At 36.7% G+C, this 25,983-nt stretch overlaps 1 protein-coding gene across 1 annotated transcript in view; it reads right to left on the reverse strand.

Annotated features, from left to right (window-relative positions):
* The window catches only part of RPS6KA6 (ribosomal protein S6 kinase A6), a 195,025-nt gene that overhangs the window by 18,774 nt on the left and 150,268 nt on the right, over nt 1-25,983 (reverse strand). Inside the window, exons 19-20 of the mRNA XM_035028805.1 lie at nt 5,581-5,657; nt 3,874-3,991 (exon numbers count right to left, since the gene is read on the reverse strand). Coding sequence (XP_034884696.1) covers nt 3,874-3,991; nt 5,581-5,657 — 195 coding nt within the window. The remainder of the gene's footprint in view (nt 1-3,873; nt 3,992-5,580; nt 5,658-25,983) is intronic.

A 25,983-nucleotide genomic window follows, 5' to 3' on the forward strand; every position in this document is an offset into this window, starting at 1 on the left:
ATAAAAAAATAAAGAAACATGCTTGGCAAAAAAAAATAAATTAACAAATAAAATAAAAACTATGGTACTAGAAGTTCTAAAAGGATTTCATTATAATATTTTAAGTATTAAGCTGTTCTGTAATATAGATTATGTAAATGTTAAGTTTCAGTATACTTAATTTTCATATTATATAAAAGAACTGGGTGAACAAGAACACCTTTGCTGTTATGATTAAAGGTTTATAGACCTCTCTCTTTCATTCTACTTACATAAGGCAAACTAATAAAGCCTTTTTTCTCCAGAAAGTTTTCTCTATCTTATAGTAGAATGAAAAGAATACTGGACTGAAAATCAACTCCAGCTCTGCCATTTATTGGTGTATGACCATGGACAAGATAAATTATACACACCTTGGCTTATCTAACTACACAATGATGGACCAGGTCCCTTCCAGCTCCAGAAATCTATGACTTTGAAATACGTAAACAAAGACTCTTCTATTAAAAGAATGTTCAAGCCAAAATGAAAAATAAATATTTATGTAAAATCTGGCCACTTATTGCAAATTTAGTCATTCACAATAGGACAGTATCTATCTTTATATATGGACAGAAAAATCTTAGTGTGCAAATTAACAATGGAAGGTATATCTGAAGAAAAGATTAGTTTATGAAAAAGTATTCAATTAAGTATTATGCTAAGTGTGTTAGAGAATGTAAAAATGAGTATGACATTTAAACACTGAGGAGGAAGAATAAAAATGCACACAAATACATGACAAAGGAGAATGTGTTAAGTGCTCTAATAAAATACATACAACATAGTAATGGGAACACAGTAGAGGACATGTAGAATTTGCTTTTTTTACAGGAGATGAGGGAAGAGGTCATAAATAATTGTCCCATAAGAACTTCTACTAGTCAACTCTTTGTTGGTTAAAGGTCTATGTACTTGAAAAAAGTAACACTTTGTTTACTTAAAATATTATAAAATTTAGATAGAACAGTCTAATTAATCAGGTATTATTGTGTTTACATGGAGTGACACCATGAGATTTTCATTACTCTTGCCTCTTCTACTTTTGCTTAGTTTACAAGATACTTTTTGTCTTCCCTGTTTTCCAAAAGGGAAGCAGTAAAATGCCAATGTTCTTGAAGCCTGCAGTTTGGAGGTGAGGAGTTAGCTGAAACTGTTGTAGCAATAAAACACATAAAACTATCACCTCTCACACCTACCACACTTTAACTGAATGAACAAAGTTTATGAACTCTGCATGGACAGGAGGCAAAGAGAATCATCTTTTATATGCTTCTGGTGTTGGCATTCACCAATAGCAAGAAGAACATTTAAAAATTGTAATGAACTGCAATTAAGTAAAGCAACTGTCAACAGATGATTGTAAGCCAAACCATGAGAGACTCTTGACTCCAGGAAAACAAAACAAAACAAAACAAAACAAAACTGAGTGCTGTGGAAAGGTAGGTGGGTGGAGGGTTGGGGTAACTGGGTGATGAACATTAAGGAGGGCACATGATGTGATGAGCACTGGGTGTTATATGCAACTAATGGATCATTGAACAGTACGCCAAAAACTAGTGATGTACTATATGTTGGCTAATTAAATTTAAATAAAAAAAAAAAGAAAAGAGATGATAGCAAATTCCACAATTCTCACAACTAAGGGGTGCTGGTTTAAGGAGTTATGGGCAACTGAAGAATAGTTTACCTTTATCAGTAATTTAAAACAATCAAAAAAATCAAACTGTTAAAATGTACAGGAGATAGGTGGTTTTTTTTTTTAGAAGGTTCATGTAAGTTCCTTTGCTCAGCATTTGCCACCGTTTTCAGAAAAATTTCAAAGATAGAACTAAAGTCACTTGATCCATAAAAAAGGAATACATGAAAGACCTTGTGAAATATTTCAACAATATCCCCCAATATCTTTTCCTATGTTAATTACTCCAGAATATCACACTAAAAGAGGAGGGGAGAATAAAACTAAGCTTTAATATGTATTATTATTTCTTTATTTTTTAGCAGGGGGAGCAGCAGAGGGAGAAGCAGGCTCAATCCCAGGACCCTGGAAGCATGACCTGAGCCAAAGGCAGACGCTTAACCAACTGAGCCACCCAGGTGTCCTGTATTATTATTTCTTAAGCACTAGACAGACTCAAACATAAAACACATGGAACATGGAAAACTGAAATCTAAGCATAATTGTCATATGAATCTCTATTTCAGCATTACATTCACTGTTGCTTGTTATTTTTTTAAAAGAAATGCAAGAGGATCATATGTATAGCTTTAAACACTGGACTTACTCCTTGGGAAAATGCATTTTCTGACAAACAAACTGGCTGACTAGAACATACATGTATTTATTGAATACTAGTAGTTTCAATCACTTTACATGGAGAAATACAACAAATTATAAATAAAACAAACTGCAAAGAAATGGGATTTTGGAGAATTTAGTCCCCAAATTTTATAGATGAGAAAACTGAGGCAGCTAGTTAGTAGTTCACAAACTAATAGTCAGTACTCCTGGCTTCCAATCGGGTGTTTTTTTACTATACCACACAGTACACTTGTCTCATAGCCAAGATCCAAACATAATTCCTTATGTGTTTTTCTAATGTTTAAAAGGTAGTTACAATCAAACCCCTGATTTATTTACTCTATAATAATTAGGATATGAGATTTACTCCACAATATACTCTACAGATAAGCTAGTATTCTTGAGACAGTTATGTTTTATAATTAGCAGCTATTAAGTATAAGCAATTCCTTTTGTCTTAAATTGTTTTCTACTTCAAATTGCAGCTTAAAAGCTTCAGGACCCTATAAACCACATGCTGACAGCCTGTGGATTTTTGTTTTAAAACTCAAAATTTTTAAATTATATATGTTAAAAGAGTCCATAGTCAAGGTTTGATCAATTTTTTCCCCTAAATTAAATCAGGCCGGTTACACTGGAACTGTACAGCCTACTATGGCAGCCACTAGCCATATGTGGCTATTAAGCCTTTTAAAATGTGGGTAGTCCAACTTGTGGTGAGCATAGTATAGTGTATAAACTAGTTGAATCACTATGCTGTATACCTGAAACTAATGTAACATTGTGTGTCAACTATACACAAAAAATTAATGAAAAAGAAAAATAATTTTTGAAAAATGTGGGTAGTCCAAATTTATATGGGCTCTAAGTATAAACTACACAGCAGGTTCTGAAGACTTAGTATAAAAAAAAGAATGTAAAATATCTTATTAATTTTTATACTGTTTAGATATTGAAATGATATATTGTGGATATACCAGGTTAAATAAAAGATATTCTTAAAATTAATTTCACCTGTTTCTTTTTTGTTTTTTAATGTGGCCGCTAGAAATTTTTAAATTACATATGTGGCTTACATTATATTTCTATTGGACAGCTCTAAGTTTTCAATAATAAATATCTAGGTGGTACTGATAAAAAGTTTGTATATTCTCAAAGAATAAGTTAGCATAAAACTGCATAATCACTAGTCAATGTCTGTGCTAAAGAAGAAATGATGTGTAAAAATACACTAAATACAGAAATCAGCTCTAGTTGGCTTTAAATTTGTGTTTTCCCCCAGTAGATTTACATTTTTAGTTTTGGTTAATACTGAAAATAGTTTATATTCCTTGAACACATATGAACTGATATGAGAGAAATATCGCCTAGAAGCATGGAAGAAAAAAAAGTCAGGCTTCATCTTGTTCAAACCACATATAAATGTGAGTTGACTTAAAAACAAATACTGACATATAAACACCATCAGATACTCTGCAAATACAGACTAGGCTACAACTTAAAGGTTTTAGCAATTTAAAGTGAATGCAACAAAAGATATTTATAATTTATACCTTTGCTCCATCTGAAATATTGTCCCAGTTTCCACCACTCAATGAGAACTTGCCATTGCCTATACGTAGCAGTATCTCTTCAGGAGTATCATTGGGGCCATTAGCAAATGGAGTGTAGCTATTAATAAAATAGATTTTAATAGACATTAGGGCCTAACATACAAATTAAATCTAATTAAAAGTGAAGAGGATAAGACAACATGCAAATATTTACTACAGCAAATTAAGAGTATCATCTAATATTTTCCTTCATTCTTCATATCAAATTTTATATTTCAATGAACTTAATTCTAATGAATTAATTGAGTCTTGCCTACATTGATATTTTTTCCTTTGATCAGTTAATCAATGTAAAATAAAATAAAGGTGGCATTTTATGTAAAGCTATAGGCTTAAAATTGGACCAGAATAAAACATGCAAATTTTGTATTCTCCCAGGCATAAGTTAGCAAACCAAATATACTTACTATGAAGAAATCGTCAATTTTATATATTTAGAATGTATTTATTGATTAGTTCAAATTTATTCATTAGCATTTTATCAGTATTATCCACGGGAACAGGTTAACAATATTTTAATTAATGTCTATAAACAATGGTTTAAATATTTATATCAATATAACAAAAAACCTCTATAGTTGAAGACAAATAGATTGTACAAAGTTAAAGTAGTTTAAAAATTAATTATGGAATAACAAAAGTGATCAGTTTTGTAACATTCTAACAGGTGGAACTGAAAATGGTATTCAAATTTGGGAATAGAAAGGCTTATGGTTAAGAAGTATGAGGAAGATATCTTAATATGCTAATGCTTAATTCTCTTATGTAACAATTAAGTAGAGATAACTACTCTTTGCTTTAGTACTTCCTGTGGTCTATAACTAAATATTTTGTATAAGTACATAGCATATCTATAAATATTTGGAATACACTGATACATGTAATTACCACCAAGTCAATAAATAATTCAGTCACAATATTCATAACATATTTACAACACTCCTGTTATGTCAAGAATATTTAAATTATACTAAATGCCTTCTTTAAAAAGTCACACCTAAGTATATTATATAATTACATTATAATTCTTCAAATTCCATTCTATGCCTTTTTCTACAGCCATATTTATTCTTAAATAACATTATTATTAAGAGTAAAACAGCACTTATATTATTTGTAAATTACCAATAGTAAAATAATCCAATTATTCCTTTTTTTTTTAGTATTTATCTTTTTCAGAGAAGGCTGCTGTGTATGTTTCTGTAGTTTAGTATTCTGTTGCTATTTATATTTTTTATAAAGCTCAGTCTTACTTACTCTACCACCAGGAAAGCCAGAATTCAAATATTTTAAAAATTTAAATCAGTATCAACAAGCTCAATGGGCAAACACCCATTAAAAGAAGAAATTATTTTATGTTCAAGTAAACATTTTCAAACCTTAATGGACTGAAAGTAAAATACCAAAATAAAAATATGTGCTTTATTTTTAAAAGTTTTAGTTCTAGTTGAAAATTCTTTTAATTTATATATCTGAATAATGCCTCATCAAATACCTTACTTCATGTTTTCACATTTTATAAATAAACAATAGATATTTTAAAATGTTCATATCATTTTACTTAAGGCTATTTTCATCTATCCATTTCTTTACAGATAGAGATATATAGATGAAATTCAAATTATGATGTGTATTATTATTTCTTACCCAGCCAGCATCGTGTAAAAAAGGACACCCAGGCTCCAAATATCACAAGCAGCATCATAGCCCTGTTGCATAAGAACCTGAGAAAGAAATACACATTATCTGGTATTACTCAGTATAAATTCGGTTTTATTATCCAAAAGACAGTTGTATTTCCAATAATCTCACAAATGTTCACAATGTAAAAGCTTAGATCATTTAAATCTTTTCAATAATAGATTCATGTAATGTCAAAGGCAAAGTCTTTTGCAATTAGCAAGCATTAAGTAAATGGCTATTAATAAGGTGATTGAGTAACATGGGTCATTAAAAAAAAAAAAAACTTTGAAGATATGATCCCTGACCCTAATGAGTTTTCACTCCTCCTCTTAGAAAAACCAGACACAGACAACAAAATTTAAGATTAATATTGTATAGAGAGCCTAATATGTACTATACACAATACTGTCTTTTCATCCTGACACTGACTCTATGAGGTAGATATTACTCTTTCTATTTTGAAGATGAGGACACTAAGGCAAATATACTATAATTTGCCCAACATCACAAAACTAGTAAGTAGTACAGTTGGTATTCTTACTCTAGAGATTGTGCTTTTAATATCTATGATAATTGCTTCCTTTCCATGCAAAAGATGGTAAGATAATATATGCTCTCATGAAAGCAAGATGGATTTATATTTTACATCAAAGCTTTATATGTTTTGGGAAGAGAAGTATATTTCTGGATCACAAAAACACATCTGATACATTCCGAATGGTTTCATTAATTTTTCATGCAATAGTTCAGCTAGTTGTTCTGTGTCTTAGAGCTAGTGATTATATCAAATAATATGTTTATTATATATTCATGTGAGTTTTCTCTATGAAATTAATAAATTTTGTTGAAAAATAGAGATGACATGGATTGCAAGAACAAATACTATAAAAATCTCTATAGTACCCAAAGCAATCTACACACTTAATGCAATCAAAACACCACCAGCATTTTTCAGAGTTAGAACAAACAATCCTAAAATTTGTATGGAACCACAAAAGACCCCAAACAGCCAAAGCAATCTTGAAAAAGAAAAGCAAAGCTGGAGGCATCACAATTCCAGACTTCAACTTATATTACAAAACTGGAATGATCAAGACAACATAGTAGTGGCACAAAAATAGACACATAGTTCAGTAGAACAGAATAGAAAACCCAGAAATGAACCCACAAATCTATGGTCAATTAATCGTTGACAAAGCAGGAAAGAATATCCAATGAAAAAAAGTCTTTAACAAATGGTGTTGGGACAACAGGACAGCAACACGCAAGAGAATGAAACTGGACCACTTTCTAACACCATACAAAAAAATACACAAAATGGATTACAGACCAAAAAATGGATTAAAGACCTAAATTAAGACAGGAAACCATAAATATCCTAAGAGACAACTGAGGCAGTAACCTCTTTGACACTGGCCATAAGAATATCTTTCTAGATGAGATCAGGCACGTTCAGGGTGGTATGACCTAACCTTACACCTAAAGGGGAAGGAGAAAGAACAGCAAATAAAGACTAAATCCGGCAGAAGAAGAGAAATAATAAGGAGGAGCAGAAATCAATGAAATAGAAAACAAAAGAAGAGTAAAAAAAAAAAAAGTTTTTCTTACTTTACAATTTTGAGATGTAGTTTCTTCTAACAAACTGACCAAAATACACTCAGGATACAGTGTATTGCTCTGTTCTGTTCACCTGCCTGTTTATATTCCTTATTTTTTCTCTCTTTTTTGTATTTAAATTTTCATTTTACAGTTACATTCCATCCTTTCATTGTATTTAATTTATTTTTGTACATATATAAGTTTTTCTTTCTGTACATTTTGGGATCTACTTTTCCAGCAAAAGGACCCAAATACACACAGGATCCAGTGTATTGCTCTAGTCTGTTCATCTGTCTGATTATATCCTCTTTAAAAAAAAATTATTTTTTTCAGTTTCAGGTCTCTTCTGATTTGTTTAGTATATATTTCTCTGGGGTTGTTATTGCCATTTTAGCACTTTGTTCTCTTGTCCATCTATTCTTCTCTGGATAGAATCACAAGAAGGAAAAACTCACCTCAAAAAAGAGAACAAAAGGCAGGCAGTACTGACTGCCAGGGACCTAATCAGTACAGACATAAGTAAGATGTCAGAACTAGAGTTCGGAATACCGATTATAAAGATACAAGCTGAGCTTGAAAAAAGCATAGAAGACACTAGAGAATCATTTTCTGGAGAAATAAAAGAACTAAAATCTAATCAAGTCAAAATAAAACAGGCTATTAATGAGATGCCATAAAAAATGGAGGCTCTGGGGCGCCTGGGTGGCTCAGTCATTAAGCAACTGCCTTCATCTCAGGTCATGATCCCAAGGTCCTGGGGTCAAGCCCCACATCGGGTTTCCTGCTCCACGGGAAGCCTGCTTCTCCCTCTCCCACTCCCCCTGCTTGTGTTCCCTCTCTCGCTGTGTCTCTCTCTGTCAAATAAATAAATAAAATCTATTAAAAATGGAGGCTCTAACTACTACGATAAATGAGGCAGAAGAGAGAATTAGTGATATAGAAGACAAAATGATACAGAATAAAGAAGATGAGAAAAAAAAAGATAACTACTGGATCATGAGGGGAGAATTTGAGACATAACTGACACCAGAAAGTGAAACAATATTAGAATAATTGGGATCCCAGAAGAAGGGGAAATAGAGAGGGGCAAGAGGTATATTGGAGCAAACTATAGCAGAGAAATTCCTTAATCTGGGGAAGGAAATAGGCATCCAAATCCAGGAGGCACAGAAAACCCCCCTCAAAGTCACCCCAACATACAATAGTGAAACATGCATATCTCAGAGACAAAGAGAAAATCCTGAAAGCAGCTCAGGACAAGAGGTCCATAACCTAAGAAATATTAGACAGGCAGCAGACCTATCCACAGAGACCTGGCAGTCCAGAAAAGGCTGGTATGACATATTCAGTGTACTAAATGAGAAGAACATGCAGCCAAGAATACTTTATCCAGAAAGGCTGTCATTCAGAATGGAAGGAGAGATGCAGAGCTTCCAGGATAGAGAGAAAATAAAAGAATATGTGATCACTAAACCAGCCATGCAAGAAATATTAAGGGGGATCCTGTAAGTGAAGAGAGACCCAAGAATAACATAGACCAGAAAGGAACAGAGACACTCTATAGAAACAGGGGCTTTACAGGCAATACAGTGGCAATAAATTCATATCTTTCAATAATTACTCTGAATGTAAACGGACTAAATGCTCCAATCAGAAGACATAGGATATCAAAATGGATGAAAAAATGAGACCCATCAATATTCTGCTTCAAAAAGACTCATTTTACACTGAAAGACACCTCCAGATTGAAAGTGAGGGGGTGGAGAACTATTTATCATGCTAATGGACATCAAAAGAAAGCTGGAGTGGCCATCCTTCTATCAGACAAACTAGATTTTAAACAAAAGACTGTAACAAGACATGAAGAAGGACACTATATCATAACAAAGGGTCTATTAAACAAGAAGACTGAACGATTGTAAATATTTATGCCCCTAAATTGGGAGAAGCCAAATATATAAACCAATTAATAAGAAAATCATTGATAATAATACAATAATATAGGGGACTTTAACACCCCACTCACAGTAATGGACAGCTCATCTAAGCAGAAGATCAACAAGAAAACAAGGGCTTTGAATGACACAGAGGACCAGATGGACTTAACAGATATATACAGAGCATTCCATCCTAAAGTAAAAGACTATACATTCTTCTCGAGTGCACATGGAACATTCTCCAGAAGAGATCACATAGTGGGTCACAAATAAGGTTTCCACGGATACCAAAAGTTTGGGATTATTCCCTGCATATTTTCAGACAATGCTTTGAACCTGGAACTCAATCACAAGAGGAAAGTCAGAAAGAACTCAAATACAAGGAAGCTAAAGAGCATCCTACTAAAGAATGAATGGGTCAACCAGGAAATTAAAGAAGAATTTAAAAAGTTCATGGAAACAAATGAAAATGAAAACACAACTGGTCAAAATCTTTGGGATGCAGCAAAGGCAGTCCTAAGAGGAAAGTATATAGCAATACAAGCCTTTCTCAAGAAACAAGAAAGGTCTCAAGTACACAACCTAACCCTACACCTAAAGGAGCTGGAGAAAGAACAGCAAATAAAGCCTAAACCCAGCAGGAGAAGAGAAATCATAAAGATCAGAGCAGAAATCAATGAAATAGAAACTAAAAGAACAGTAGAACAGATCAACGAAACTAGGAGCTGGTTCTTTGAAAGAATTAACAAGATTGATAAACCCCTGGCCAGACTTATCAAAAAGAGAAGAGAAATGACCCAAATCAACAAAATCATGAATGAAAGAGGAAGATCACAAACAACACCAAAGAAATACAAGCAATTATAAGAACATATTATGAGCAACTATATGCCGACAAATTAGACAATCTGGAAGAAATGTATGCATTCCTAGAAACAGATAAACTACTAGATTCATAAACTACCAAAACTGAAACAGGAAGAAATAGAAAACCCAAACAGACCAACAACCAGGAAAGAAATGAAGAAGTAATCAAAAGTTTCCTGACAAACAAGAGTCCAAGGCCAGATGGCTTCCCAGGGGAATCCTACCAAACATTTGAAGAATTCATACCTATTCTTCTGAAGCTGTTTCAAAAAATAGAAATGGAACGAAACTTCCAAACTCTTTCTATGAGGCCAGCATTACATTGATCCCAAAACCAAAGACTCCACCAAAAAGATTTACAGACCAATATCCATGATGAACATGGATGCCAAAATTCTCATCAAAATACTAGCCAATAGGATCCAACAGAACATTAAAAGGATTATTCACCACGCCTACATGGGATTTATTTCTGGGTTCCAAGGGCGATTCAACATCCACAAATCAAGTAATTTGATACATTATATTAACAAAAGAAAGGACAAGAAACATATGATCCTCTCAATAGATGCAGAGAAAGCATTTGACAAAATACAGCATTCCTGGGGCGCCTGGGTGGCTCAGTTGGTTAAGCGACTGCCTTCGGCTCAGGTCATGATCCTGGAGTCCCGGGATCGAGTCTCGCATCGGACTCCCTGCTCAGCAGGGAGTCTGCTTCTCCCTCTGACCCTCATGATCTCTCTATCTCATTCTCTCTCTCAAATAAATAAATAAAATCTTAAAAAAAAAATACAGCATTCTTTCTTTTTTTTTTTTTAAGATTTTATTTATTTATTTGACAGAGAGAGACACAGCGAGAGAGGGAACACAAGCAGGGGGAGTGGGAGAGGGAGAAGCAGGCTCCCCGCAGAGCAGGGAGCCCGATGTGGGACTCGATCCCAGGACCCTGGGATCATGACCTGAGCCGAAGGCAGTCGCTCAACCGACTGAGCCACCCAGGCGCCCCAGCATTCTTTCTTGATTAAAACTCTCCACAGTGTAGGGATAGACGGAACATACCTCAGTGTCATAAAAGCCATCTATGAAAAGCTCACAGCGAATATCATTCTCAATGGGGAAAAACTGCGAGCTTTTCCCCTGAGGAGGAACACAACAGGAATGTCCTCTATCACCACTGTTGTTCAATGTAGTACTAGAAGTCCTAGCCTCAGCAATCAGAGAACAAAAAGAAAGAAAAGGCATCCTAATCAGCAAATAAGAAGTCAAATTCACACATTGCAGATGACATGAAACTCTATGTGAAAAACCCAAATGACTCTACTGCAAAATTGCTAGAACTCATACAGGAATTCAGCAATGTGGCAGGATATAAAATCAATGCACAGAAATCAGTTGCATTATATCTACTAACAATGACACAGAAGAAAGAGAAATTAAGGAGTCAATCCCATTTACAACTGCACCAAAGGCCATATACTTAGGAATAAACCTAACAAATGAGGCAAAGGATCTGTACTCAGAAAATTATAGAATGCTCATGAAAACATTGAGGAAGACACAAAGAAATAGAAAAAATGTTCCATGCTCATGGACTGGAAGAACAAATATTGTTAAATTGTCCATGCTACCTAAAACAATCCATTCAATGCAATTCCTATCAAAACACCATCAACTTTTTTCACAGAGCTGGAACAAACATTCCTAAAATTTGTATGCAACCAGAAAACACTCTGAATAGCCAAAGGAATGTTGAAAAAGAAAACCAGAACTGATGGCATCACAATCCTGGACTTAAAGCTATATTACAAAGTTGTAATCATCAAGAAAGTATGGTATTGGCACAAAAACAAACACATAGATCAATGGAACAGAAGGAGAACCAAGAAATGGATCCTCAATTCTATGGTAAACTAATCTTTGACATAGCCGGAAAGAATATCCAGCGGATAAAATACAGTCTCTTCAACAAATGGCATTGGGAAAATTAAAGAGCCACATGCAGAAGAATGAAACTGGACAAATTCCTTATACCATACACAAAAATAGACTCAAAATGGATGAAAGACCTAAATGTGAGTCAGGAATCCATTAAAATCCTAGAGGATAACACAGGCAACAACCTCTGTGACCTTGGCCACAGCAACTTCCTTCAAGACACATCTGCAAAGACAGAAATGAACTACTGGGACTTCATCAAGATAAAAAGCTTTTGCACAGCAAAGGAAACATTTGACAAAACCAAAAGACAACAAACAATGGGAGAATATATTTGTAAATGACATATCAGATAATGGGCTACTATCCAAAATCTTTAAAGAACTTATCAAACTCAACACCCAAAGAACAAATAATGGAATCAAGAATTAGGCAGAAAACTTGAACAGACATTTCTCCCAAGAAAACATACAAATGCCAATAGACACATGAAAAAATGCTCCCCATCACTCGGCATTAGGAAATACAAATCAAAACCACAAGCGATACCACATCACACCAGTTACAATGGCTAAAATTAACAAGTCAGGAAATGATAGATGTTGGCGAGGATGCAGAGAAAGGGGAAGCCTCTTACACTGTTGTTGGGAATGCAAACTGGTACAGCCACTCTGGAAAACAGTATGGAGGTTCCTCAAAAAGTTGAAAATAGAGCTACCCTACAACCTAGCAATTATATTACTGGGTATTTACCCCAAAGATAAAAATGTAGTGATCTGAAGGGGCACCTGTACCCCAATGTTTATAGCAGCAATGTCCACAATAGTCAAACTATGGAAAGAGCCCAGATGTCCATCAACAGATGAATGGATAAAGAAGATGTAGGATTCTTGGGGCAAAGACGGCAGAGAAGTAGGAGATCCTATCTCAATCAGTCCCCTGAATTCAGCTGGATATCTACCAGACCAATCTGAACACCCACAAAATCAGACTGAGATGTAAGAAGATATATCTGGATCTCTACAAACAGAATATCATTGGTGGATGGTTTCAAGGTATGAAGTGGGGAGCCGTGATTCCAGAGGCAAATATCGGAAGATAAATGGAACGGGGAGGGAGGCTCCGAGATCCTGTGCCACTGGAGTGCAAAAGCCTCCCATGCTGGAGACTGGGCAAAGGCTTGCAGACTGGTATTGGTGGGGAAAGGACTTTAGGGCAGTCCCCCGGATTGAAACCTGGGGCTCTGAGGGCACAGGTGCGAACTGGGGGCAGCTGGCGGTTTTAGAAACACAAAGAGCAGAGACAAGCCTGGACCTGGAGGTGAGGGCTGGGAGTGCTGCTGTGGGGCACACAACCCAGGTCACCACAGTTTTAGCAGCACAGACAGAAATGAAGACTGTGGCCTGGACAGCTCACTGAAGAACAGACTGTGATCTCTCTGTTCTGAGGCAGAGGTTTGGAAACGATCAGTTCTGCTCTAAGTGTTGGAAGAGACATGGAAATCTGCCAGGGAAAGCAACCAGAGAACAAAAGCCCCCCCAAAACCGGTTTTCACTGAGCCCATACCCCCCACGCACAAACAGGGAGCAGGGCAACTCGGCCCAAACACGGTTGGCTGAGTAACAGCGCAGCAGGCCCCTCCCCCAGAAGACAGGCCAGAAGAACAAGAGGCTGGCAACCCTAAGGTACCAATAAAACAGGTGCATCTTGCTTGGGTTCTGGTCAATAATTTGGAATCTGTACATCCCCTCAACCACCCCTCAACAGAATGACGAAGAGGAGGAACCCCCCAAATAGGAAAGACTCAAAATAGGAAAGACTCAGGAAAGACCTCTGATGCAGAACTGATGGATACGGATATAAGCTAGATGTCGGAAATGGACTTCAGGGTCACAGTTATGAAGACAATAGCTAGGATGGAGAAAACGATTAATGGTAACATAGATTCTCTAAAGGCAGAAAAGAGAGCTGATCTGGCACAACTTAAAAATACTATCAGTGAGATCCTATCTAATCTAGATACTCTAACAGCTAGGGTAAACAAGGGAGAAGAATGAATTAGTGATCTAGAAGACAAAGAGAGAAAAGAAGGAACAGGAGGAGGCCTGGAACAAACAGCTTAATATCCATGAAAACAGAATTAGAGAAATAAGTGACGCTATGGAACATTCCAATGTCAGAATCAATGGGATCCCTGAGGGGATGGAGAGAGAGAGAGGACTTGAAGATATATTTGAGCAAATCATAGCTGAGAACTTCCCTAATCTGGGGAATGAAACGAGCATTCTTGTCCTAGAGGCAGAGAGGACCCCTCCCAAGATCAAGGAGAATAGACCAGTGCCCCAGCAAGTAATAGTAAAACTCACAAAACTTAGAACCAATGAAACCATCGTAAGGGAACTTGGGGGAAGAGATTCCTTATGTACAGAGGGAGGAACATCAGAATAACATCAGACCTGTCCACAGAGACCTGGCAAGCCAGAAAGGGCTGGCAAGACATATACAGGGTACTAAATGAGAAGAACATGCAGCCAAGAACACTTTATCTGGCAAGGCTGTCATTTCGAATGGATGGAGAGATACAGAGCTTCCAGGACTGGCAGAAACTGAAAGAATATGTGACCACTAAGTCAGCCCTGCAAGAAATATTAAGGGAGGTTCTATAACAGGAGAAAGACCCCAAGAGTGATATAGAACAGAAAATTACAATCTATAGAAACAAGGATCTCACCGGCAACATGATGACAATAAAATCATATCTTCCAATAATCACTCTCAACATGAACGGCCAAAAGCTCCCATGAAATGGCACAGTGTTGCAGACTGGATAAAAAGACAGGACCCATCCATATGCTGTCTACAAGAGACTCATTTGGAACCTAAAGATACATCCAGACTGAAACTGAATGGATGGAGATCCATCTTTCATGGCAACGGACCTCAAAAGAAAGCCGGGGTAGCAATTCTCACATCAGACAAATTAGATTTTAAGCTAAAGACTGTAGTTAGAGACACAGAAGGACACTATATCATTCTTAAAGGGTCTATCCAACAAGAAGACCTAACAATTGTAAATATCTCTGCCCCCAACATGGGAGCAGCCATCTACATAAGCCAACTGTTAACCAAAATAAAGAGACATAATGATAATAATATGTTAATTGTAGGAGACCTAAACACTCCACTCTCAGCAACAGACAGATCATCTAAGCAGAAAATCAACAAAGAAACAAGAGCTTTGAATGACACACTGGACCAGATAGACCTCAAATATATATACAGAACATTCCACCCTAAAAAAACAGAATACTCATTCTTCTTGAGCGCACATGGAACTTTCTCGAGAATACACCACATACTGGGTCACAAATCAGGTCTCAACCGGTACCAAAAGATTGAGATTATTCCCTGCATATTCTCAGACCATAATGCTTTAAACTGGAACTCAATCATAAGAAAACATTTGGAAGAAATTCAAACACTTGAAAATTAAAGACCACTCTGCTTAAGAATGTTTGGGTCAACCAGGAAATCAAAGAAGAACTTAAACAATTCATGGAAACCAATAAGAACAAAAACACATAGGTCCAAAACCTATGGGCTACTGCAAAGGCTGTCCTAAGGGGGAAATACACAGCCATCCAAGCCTCACTCAAAAAAGTAGAAAATCCCGAATTTACCAACTAACTCTACACCTTAAAGAACTGGAGATGAAACAACAAATGATGCCAAAGCCATGCATTAGAAGAGAAATAATTAAGATTAGAGCAGAGATCAATGAATTAGAAACCAGAAATAGAGTAGAGCAGATCAGTGAAACTAGAAGCTGGTTCTTTGAAAGAATTAATAAGATTGATAAACCACTGGCCAGACTTATCCAAAAGAAAATAGAAAGGACCCAAATTAATAAAATTATGAACAAAAGGGGAGAGATCACAACTAACACCAAGGAAATAGAAACAACTATTAAAAATTATTACCAACAACTATATGACAATAAAGTAAGCAACTTGGAAGAAATGGATGTCTTCTGGGGAAACCTGTAAACTACCAAGACTGAAACAGGAAGAAATTGACAACCTGAATAGATCAATAACCATTAACGAGATTGAAGCAGTGATCAAAAACCTCCCAAAAAACAAGAGTCCAGGGCCTGATGGATTCCCTGGGGAATTCTACCAAACATTCAAAGAAGAAATAATACCTATTCTCCAGAAGCTGTTTCAAAAAATAGAAACAGAAGGAAAGCTTCCAGACTCATTCTATGAGGCCAGCATTACCTTGATCCCCAAACCAGGCAAAGACCCCATCAAAAAGGAGAATTTCAGACTGATATCCCTGATGAATATGGATTCCAAAATCCTCAACAAAATCCTAGCTAACAGGATCCAACAATACATTTTTTTTAAAGATTTTTAATTTATTTATTTGACAGAGAGAGACAAAGCGAGAGATGGAACACAAGCAGGGGGAGTGGGAGAGGGAGAAGCAGGCTTCCTGCGGAGCAGGGAGCCTGATGCGAGGCTCGATCCCAGGACCCTGGTATCATGACCTGAGCCGAATGCAGATGCTTAAGGATACAAAATCAATGCACAGAAATCAGTTGCTTTCTTACACACTAACAATGCAAGTATAGAAAGAGAAATTAGAGAATCGATTCCATTTATAATAGTACCACAATCCATAAGATACCTGGGAATAAACCTAACCAAAGAGGTAAAGGATCTATACTCTAGGAACTACAGAACACTCACGAAAGAAATTGAAGAAGACACAAAAAGATGGAAAAGCATTCCATGCTCATGGATCCGAAAATAAACATTGTTAAAATGTCTATGCTGCCCAGAGCAATCTATACCTTCAATGCCATACTGATCAAAATTCCAATGACATTTTTCAAAGGGCTGGAACAAACAATCCTAGAATTTGTATGGAATCAGAAGAGACCCTGAATCGCCAAGGAAATGTTGAAAAAGAAAAACAAAGCTGGGGGCATCACGTTGCCCGATTTCAAGCTATATTACAAAGCTGTGATCACCAAGACAGCATGGTACTGGCACAAAAACCGACATATAGACCAAAGGAACAGAATAGAGAACCCAGATATGGACCCTCAACTCTATGGTTAAATAATCTTCGACAACACAGGAAAAAATATGCAATGGAAAAAAGTCTCGTCAATAAATGGTGCTGGGAAAATTGGACAGCCACATACAGAAGAATGAAACTTGACGATTCTCTTACACTATACACAAAGATAAACTCAAAATGGATGAAACACCTCAATGTGAGACAGGAATCCATCAAAATCCTAGAGGAAAACATAGGCAGTAACCTCTTCAACATCGGCCACAGGAACTTCTTTCAAGAGACATCTCCAAAGGCAAGGAAATCAAAAGTGAAAATGAAGTTTTGGGATTTCATCAAGATAAAAAGCTCCTGCACAGCAAAGGAAACAGTCAACAAAACAAAGAGGCAGCCCATGGAATGGGAGAAGATATTTGCAAATGACACTACAGACAAAGGGCTGATATCCAATATCTATAAAGCACTTCTCCAACTCAACACCCAAAAAACAATCAATTCAAAAAATGGGCAGAAGACATGAACAGACACTACTCCAGAGAAGACATAAAATGGCTACCAGACAAATGAAAAAATATTCATCATCATTCGGCATTAATGCAGTAAATTCAAATCAAAACTACATTGAGATACCACCTTACACCAGTTAGAATGGCAAAAATTGACAAGGCAGGAAACAACAAATTTTGGCAAGGATGTGGAGAAAGGGGAACCCTCTTACACTGTTGGTGGGAATGCAAGTTGGTACAGCCACTTTGGAAAACAGTGTGGAGGTGCCTCAAAAAGTTAAAAATAGAGCTACCCTATGACCCAGCAATTGCACTATTGGGTATTTACCCCAACGATACAGATGTAGGGAAAAGAAGGGCAATATGCATCCCAATGTTCATAGCAGCCATGTCCACAATAGCCATACTGGAAGGAGCTGAGATGCCCTTCAACAGAGGAACAGATAAAGAAGATGTGGTTCATATATACAATGGAATATTACTCAGTCATTGCAAAGATGAATACCCAACTTTTCATCAGCATGGATGAGACTGGAGGAGATTATGCTACGTGAAATAAGTCAAACAGAGAAAGTCAATTATCATATGGTTTCACTTATTTGTGGAACATAAGGAATAGCATGGAGGACATTAGGAGAAGGAAGGGTAAAATGAAGGGGGGGTAATTGGAGGGGGAGATGAACCATGGGAGACTATGGACTCCAAGAAACAAACTGAGGGTTTTAGAGGGGAGGGCTGTGGGGGGATGGGTTGTCCCAGTGATGGTATTAAGGAGGGCACATATTGCATGGAGTACTGTGTGTTCTACAGAAACAATGAATCCTGGAACACTACATCAAAAACTAATGAAGTACTGTATGGTGACCAACATAACATAATAATTTAAAAAAATTAAAAATAAAAATAAATAAAAATTAAAAACAATGACTAAAGTAAAAAAAATAATAAAGTAACTCAGGGAAGTAGAAAGTGGAATGTTGATGTAATAAGATTGGCCATGCTTAAGGGAAAAAAAAAAAAAAGAAGTAGCATATATATATACAATGGATTACTACTCAACCATCAAAAAATGCACTGATGTGGATAGAACTAGAGACTATTATGCTAATCAAAATACATCAGTCAGAGAAAGATGAATATTATGTCATTTCACACATATGTGAAATTTAAGAAGCAAAAGGTGCAAAGGAGAAAAAAGGAGACAGAGAGGCAAAGCAAGCAATAGCCCCTTAAGTATAGAGAATAAACTGATGGTTACCAGAGGGAAGGTGGGTGGCAGGATGTGTTAAATAGGTGATGAGGATTAAGGAGTGCACTTGTGATGAGCATTAGGTGGTATATGGAAGTGTTGAATCACTATATTGTACACCTGAAATTAATATTACACTGTATGTTAACTAACTGGAATTTAAATAAAAACTTAAAAATATAAAAAAAATAAATAAACCCACTGCTAAAGCTTTTAGACCTAAAAACAAAATAGAAATATTATTAATGCATTAACACTGTGAATTGCATAACCAGCAGCATGGACATTTATAAAAGGCTAAAAATATTAATGTTTGGCTTTGACAATTACCAGACATAAATAACGAGTATCTATCTCACATAAAATTCAAGATATAAATTTTTCCTAGTCAAAGAGTACTTATAAGAACAATCAAGTGCATGTATTGCATGGAGCAGTGGGTGTTATATGCAAACAATGAATCATGGAACACTACACCAAAAGCTAATGATGTGGGGTGCCTGGGTGGCTCAGTCGTTAAGTGTCTGCCTTCAGCTCAGGTCATGATCCCAGGGTCCTGGGATCAAGCCCTGCATCGGGCTCCCTGCTCCTCGGGAAGCCTGCTTCTCGCGCTCCCCCTGCTTGTGTTCCCTCTCTTGCTGTGTCTTTCTCTGTCAAATAAATAAATAAAATCTTGAAAAAAAATACTAATGTAATGTATGGTGATTAAAGTAACATAATAAAATAAAATTAAAAAAAAAAAGAACAATCAAGTGCAAACTTGAAAAGCTAATATCAAAATACCTATATAACTAGCTTATGTAAGTAATAGTAGGGACCAAAAAGGCTCTAAGGAATAACGAGTTATTGCTAAACAACTCACATCAGACAACTTCCATCCAATTTATTGTAGGTTCCTTTAAGTCAGGCTAATTTTTAGACTTCAGTACACATTAAACATTAGTAGAAAAATATCATGTGTTTACTTCTATAAAGAATAAGATATTTCTGGAGATATATTAATTTTTGCAACACAGTTATAGTAGAAAAGGACATCAATGAAGTAAAGCTTAGAAGGTTGATTGATACATATCAAAAAATGAACAAATATTTCTTCCTTATTAATAAGCCAAAATTGTACTAATTAGAATATATCTTAGCAAATAAGGAGTCTATTTACTATGATGAGATAGTGAATTTATACTCCCATAAATGCTATTATTTATTCAAATATCTGCATGGATACTTGAATCTTTCTGATTCTAGTTTAAAAGATAATGTATTTCATATACTTTATTCCTAATTTTTGAAAAGGTCTGAGATTTAGAAACAAATCTTACCTAAAATCTCTGTATTTCATTCATAAAAATTATAAATATTAATTTATTGCTAGCAGAGGCTTCAACACTTGATCATAAAACCTTTGAAAGTATTTTGAAAATACAAATACTACCCAAAGATAGCTGAAGTACTAATTATGGAGAAGTGGTCTCCAGGCGCCCACTTGAAAACCTTCACTACTACAGGGGAAGGGGTTAAGATGGTGGAATATGAAGGGGACCCTATGCTTGCCTCATCTCTCGAAAACAGATAGATAAATATCAAATCATTCTGAACACCCAGGAAATCAATGGGAGGACAGACAGAACAAACTGCACAACTACAGGGAGAAAAGAGGCCACATCAAGGAAGGTAGGAGGTGCAGAGACATGATGTGGGGGGAAAAAAAAATCACAGGTGTTGCAGAAAGGAGGGAGCTCTGTTGACAGCAAGGGGAGAGAGAGAAAGATTGAGGAGTGCACAGGGGATTGCACAAGAAAATCATTTCCCCCAAACCACTGACTGGGAAAACAAGAGGGACTAGGGAAAACAAGAGGGGTCTTAGGTTGCATGAGGAGAAACAGTTCCCACTCTTGGGAGTGCATTTAGGAGAGGGGGCACTGCCTTTCAGAGGACAAGAGTTGGCAGGTGCCATTGCACTGCCTCACTCATTAGCATAAGAGAAGAGACACCTGATGAGGGAAGTTAACCTGGACACCAGCTTCTTGCTGTTTTTTACTATAAACTCCAATCCTCTGTACACTCATGCGACTGCCCTTCAGGGACAATCCAGCACCAGCCACAGTGTGGTGAGACCCTTCCCCAGAGGATCAGTTGGGTCCAGGCCATGCTGGTTTCCTAAAATTTGGAGTTTTGAAACCTAGCTGGCATGCCTGAGATAAAACACAGGATCACTGCGCCACCAGGTGGGCAAACAGCTCAGATACAGACAGAGTGAAGGCAAAAATCTGAGGGATGCCTAGGACACACAAGGAGAGACTGTTCACTCTTCTGTGAGGGTGAACTGAACAGCTATGGGTGCGAACGTCCCTCTCTGGGGACAAGAGAGCAGACCGATGTCATTTCTCCCCTTGCCCATCAGCACAGATGGAATTCAGTGAGCAGCATAGCAACCACAGTGAAGACTTGAGCTGCTTACACCAAGCCCTGTCCCCCTGTGCTCTGCAGGTGCTTTTTCACTAGGGTAAGAGTGCCTGAGAGTCACATCAGCAGTGGGCTCCTCCCCCAAAAGACCAGTACAACCCCCTCTCCCCTGCACACACCAAATCAACTGACCATAGAATACTGCAAACCTTCAGCTCTAGTGGAAATAGGATTTGGCCTCTTTTAACATGCAGACAACTACTTAAAACTCGACACACACTGGACAAGGTCCAAACACTCTCCACTGCATGCAAGAAAAACTGTGCAAGGGACTGACCTGAGGAAAAGAGCAGCCAAAACACAACAGCAGAGTGCACACAGCATACACCAGAAACAATTCCCGAAGAACCAGATCCTGAACAGTATACGAATTCATCCCAAAAGAAAGAACAAGAAGTCAAGGATAGGGATCTCATCAAAACAGATATAAGTAATATGCCTGAACCAGACTTCTGACAACAGTCAGAAGGATACTAGCTTGGCTAGAGAAAAACACCAGGAGTCCCTCACCACAGAGATAAAAGACCTAAAACCCAGGCTAGCCAAATTAAAACATGGTATAATGGAGATGTGAAACTGACTGGATGTAATGACCACAAGTAGGGAACAAGCAGAAGAACAAATAAGTGATAAAGAAGATAAAATTGTGGAAAATAATGAAGCTGAAAAGAAGAGGGAAAGAAAAATACTGGATCATTAATGTACACTTAGGGAACTCAGCAACTATATGAAGCATAATAACATTCATATCATAGGGGGCCCAGAAGAAGAGAGTGAAAAATGAGCAGAAGGTTTATTTGAGGAAATTAGAGCTGAAAACTTCCCTAATCTTGGGAAGGAAACAGATATCCCAATCCAGAAGGCACAGAGAACTGCTATCAAAATCAACAAAACAAACTAACACTAAGATATATTATAGTTAAGGGGCGCCTGGGTGGCTCAGTTGGTTGGGCGACTGCTTTCGGCTCAGGTCATGATCCTGGAGTCCCTGGATCGAGTCCCGCATCGGGCTCCCTGCTCAGCAGGGAGCCTGCTTCTCCCTCTGGCCCTCCCCACTCTCATGTGCTCTCTCTCTCTCATTCTGTCTCAAATAAATAAATAAAATTTTTTAAAAAAAAAGATATATTATAGTTAAATTTGCAAAACACAGTGATAAAGGTAAAATCCTAAAAGGAACAAGACAAAAAAGAAGTCCCTAACTTATAAGGGAAGACAAATAAGGTTAGCAGTAGATCTCTCCACAGAAACATGACAGGCCAGGAGGGAGTAGCATGATAGATTCAACATGTTGAATGGGAAAAAATATATATGCAGCCAAGAATACTTTATCCAGCAAGGCTGCCAGTCAGAATAGAAGGAAATATAAGTTTCCCAGATAAAAACTAAAGGAGTTCATGACACTAAACCAGCCCTGCAGGAAATATTAAAGGGGACTCTTTGAGTGGGAAAGTAAGACCAAAAGCACCAAGGACTAGAAAGGAACACAGAAAATCTCCAGAAACACTGACTTTACAGGTAATACAATGGCACTAAATTCCTATTAATAATCACTCTCAATGTAAATGAACTAAATTCTCCAATCACAAGTTATAGGGTATCAGATTGGATAAAAAAACAAGACCCATCTATAAGCTGCCTAAAAGAGACTCATTTTAGACCTAAGGACACCTGCAGATTGAAAGTGAGGGGATGGAGAACCATTTATCATGGTAACAGATGTCAAAAGAAAGTGAAAATAGCCATACTTCTATCAGACAAACTAGATTTTAAACCAAAGCCTGCTACAAGAGATGAAGAAGGGCACTATATCATAATAAAGGGGTCTATCCAACAAGAAGATCTAACAATTGTAAATGTTTATGCCCCCAAATTCAGAGGACTGAAATACATAAATCAGATAATAACAAACAAAAAGGAACTCATTGAGGGCGCCTGGGTGGCTCAGTCGGTTGAGCAACTGCCTTCGGCTCAGGTCATGATCCCAGGGTCCCGGGATCGAGTCCCACATCGGGCTCCCTGCTCTGCGGGGAGCTTGCTTCTCCCTCTCCCACTCCCCCTGCTTGTGTTCCCTCTCTCGCTGTGTCTCTCTCTGTCAAATAAATAAATAAAATATTTAAAAAAAAAAAAGGAACTCATTGATAATAACACAATAATAGTAGGGGACTTCAACACCTTACTTATGTCAATGGACAGATCATCTAAGCAGAAAATCAACAGGGAATCAATGGCTTTGAATGACATGCTAGACCAGATGGACATATAACGAATATATTTAGAACATTTCATCCTAAAGCAGCAGAATACACATTCTTTTCGGGTGCATAGGAAACAGTCTCCAGAAAAGATCACATATTGGGTCACGAATCAAGCCTCAACAAACAGAAAAAGATTAAGATCTAACCATGCATATTTTCTGACCACAACACAATGGAACTAGAAGTCAACACAGGAAAAAATTTGGAAAGACCACAAGTACTTGGAGGTTAAGGAACATCTTACTGGAGAATGAATAGGTTAACCAGCAAATTAATGAATATGTAAAAAAAAATACATGGAAGCAAATGAAAATAGAACAGTCCAACACATTTGGGATGCAGCAAAAGCAGTCAAAACAGGGAAATGTACAGTAATACAAGCCTACCTCAAGTAGCAAGAAAAATCTCAAATATACAACCTAGCCTTACACCTAAAGGAGGTAGAAAAGGAACAGAAAGTGAAACCTAAAGTCAGTAGAAGGGAAATGATAAAGATTAGAGCAGAAATAAATGATAGAGAAACAAACAAAAAACAGAACATATCAATGAGGCTAGGAACTGTTTTTTTGATAGAATTAATCAAATTGATGAATCCCTAGCCAGTCTTATCAAAAAGAAAAGAGAAAGTACCCAAATAAAATCACAAATGAGAGAGGAGAGATCACAACCAACACCACAAAAATACAAACAATTTTAAGAGACTATTATAAAACTGGGCAATCTGGAAAAAATGGATAAATTCCTAGAAACATACAAACCACCAAAACTGAAACAGGGAGAAATACAAAATTTGAACAGGCCAATAACCAGGAAAGAAATTGAATCACTAATCAAAAATCTATCAAAAAACAAAAGTTCAGGGCCAGATGGCTTCCCAGGGGAATTCTACCAGTTAGTTATTTAAAGAAGAGTTAATACCTATTCTTCTGAAACTGTTCCAAATATAGAAATAGAAGGAAAGTTTCCAAATTCATTCAATGAGGCCAGCATTACCTTGATTTCAAAACCAGACAAAGACACTACCAAAAAGGAGCAGGATAATATCCCTGATGAACACAGTTGCAAAAATTCTCAACAAAATACAAATCAAATTCAACAGTACATTAAAAGAATCATTCAACACCATCAAGTGGGAATTATTCCTGGGCGGGAAGGGTGGTTCCATATTTGCAAATCAATCAAAATGATACACCACATTAACAAAAGAAAGGATAAGAAACATATAATCCCCTCAATAGATGCAGAAAAAACATTTGACAAAGTACAGCATACATTCTTGATAAAAACCTCAACAATGTAGTGATAGAGGGAACATATATCAACATAATAAAGGCCATATATGAAAAACCCACAGGTAATATCATCCTCAATGGAGAAAAACAGAGAGCTTTTCCTCTATGGTCAGGAACAAGACAGGGATGTTCACTCTTACTTTATTACTTAACACAGGACTAGAAGTACTACCTTCAGGAATCAGACAACAAAAAGAAATAAAATGTATCCAAATTGTCAAGGAAGAAGTCAAATTTTCACTACTTGCAGATGACATGATACTCTCTGTAAAAAACCTGAAAGACTCTACCAAAAAAATACTAAAACTGATATAAGAATTCTGTAGAGTTGCAGGACACAAAATCAATGAACAAAAATCTGTTGCATTTCTATACACAAGTAATGAAGCAGCAGAAAGAGAAATCAAGGAATCTATCCCATTTAAAACTGCACCAAAAACCATAAGATACCTAGGAATAAACCTAACCAAGGAGGTAAAAGATCTGTACTCTGAAAACTATAGAACACTTATGAAAGAAACTGAAGTGGACACAAAGAAATGGAAACACATTCTATGCTCATGGATTGGAAGAACGAATATTGTTAAAATATCTATACTACCAGCAATCTACACATTCAATGCAATCCCTATCAAAATACCACCAGCATTTTTCACAGAGTTAAAACAAACAATCCTAAAATTTGTATAAAACCACAAAAAACACTGAATAGCCAAAGCAATCTTGAAGAAGAAAAGCAGATCTGGAGGCATCACACTTCCATACTTCAAGCAATATTACACTCAAATCAGTATGTGCTAGCACAGAAACATACACATAGATCAGTGGAACAGAACAGAAAACAAAGAAGTGGACCCACCAATATACTGTCAACTAATTTTCAATAAAGCAGGAAAGAACATCCAATGGAAAAAAGTCTCTTCAACAAATGGTGTTGGGATATCTGGACAGCAACATGCAAAAGAAGGAAACTGGGCCACTTTCTTACACCATAAAAGAAATAAATTCAAAATGGATGAAAGACCTAAATGTGAGGCAGGAAACCATCAAAATCCTAGAGGAGAATACAGACAGCAACCTTTTTGATATCAGCTGTAGCAACTTCTTACAAGGCATGTCACAGGAAGCAAGGAATCAAAAGCAAAAATGAACTATTGGGATTTCATCACCACAAAA

This window comes from Mirounga leonina, unplaced genomic scaffold, assembly GCF_011800145.1.
Source record: "Mirounga leonina isolate KUSES-001 unplaced genomic scaffold, KU_Mleo_1.0 Mir_204, whole genome shotgun sequence".
Lineage (NCBI taxonomy): Eukaryota > Metazoa > Chordata > Mammalia > Carnivora > Phocidae > Mirounga > Mirounga leonina.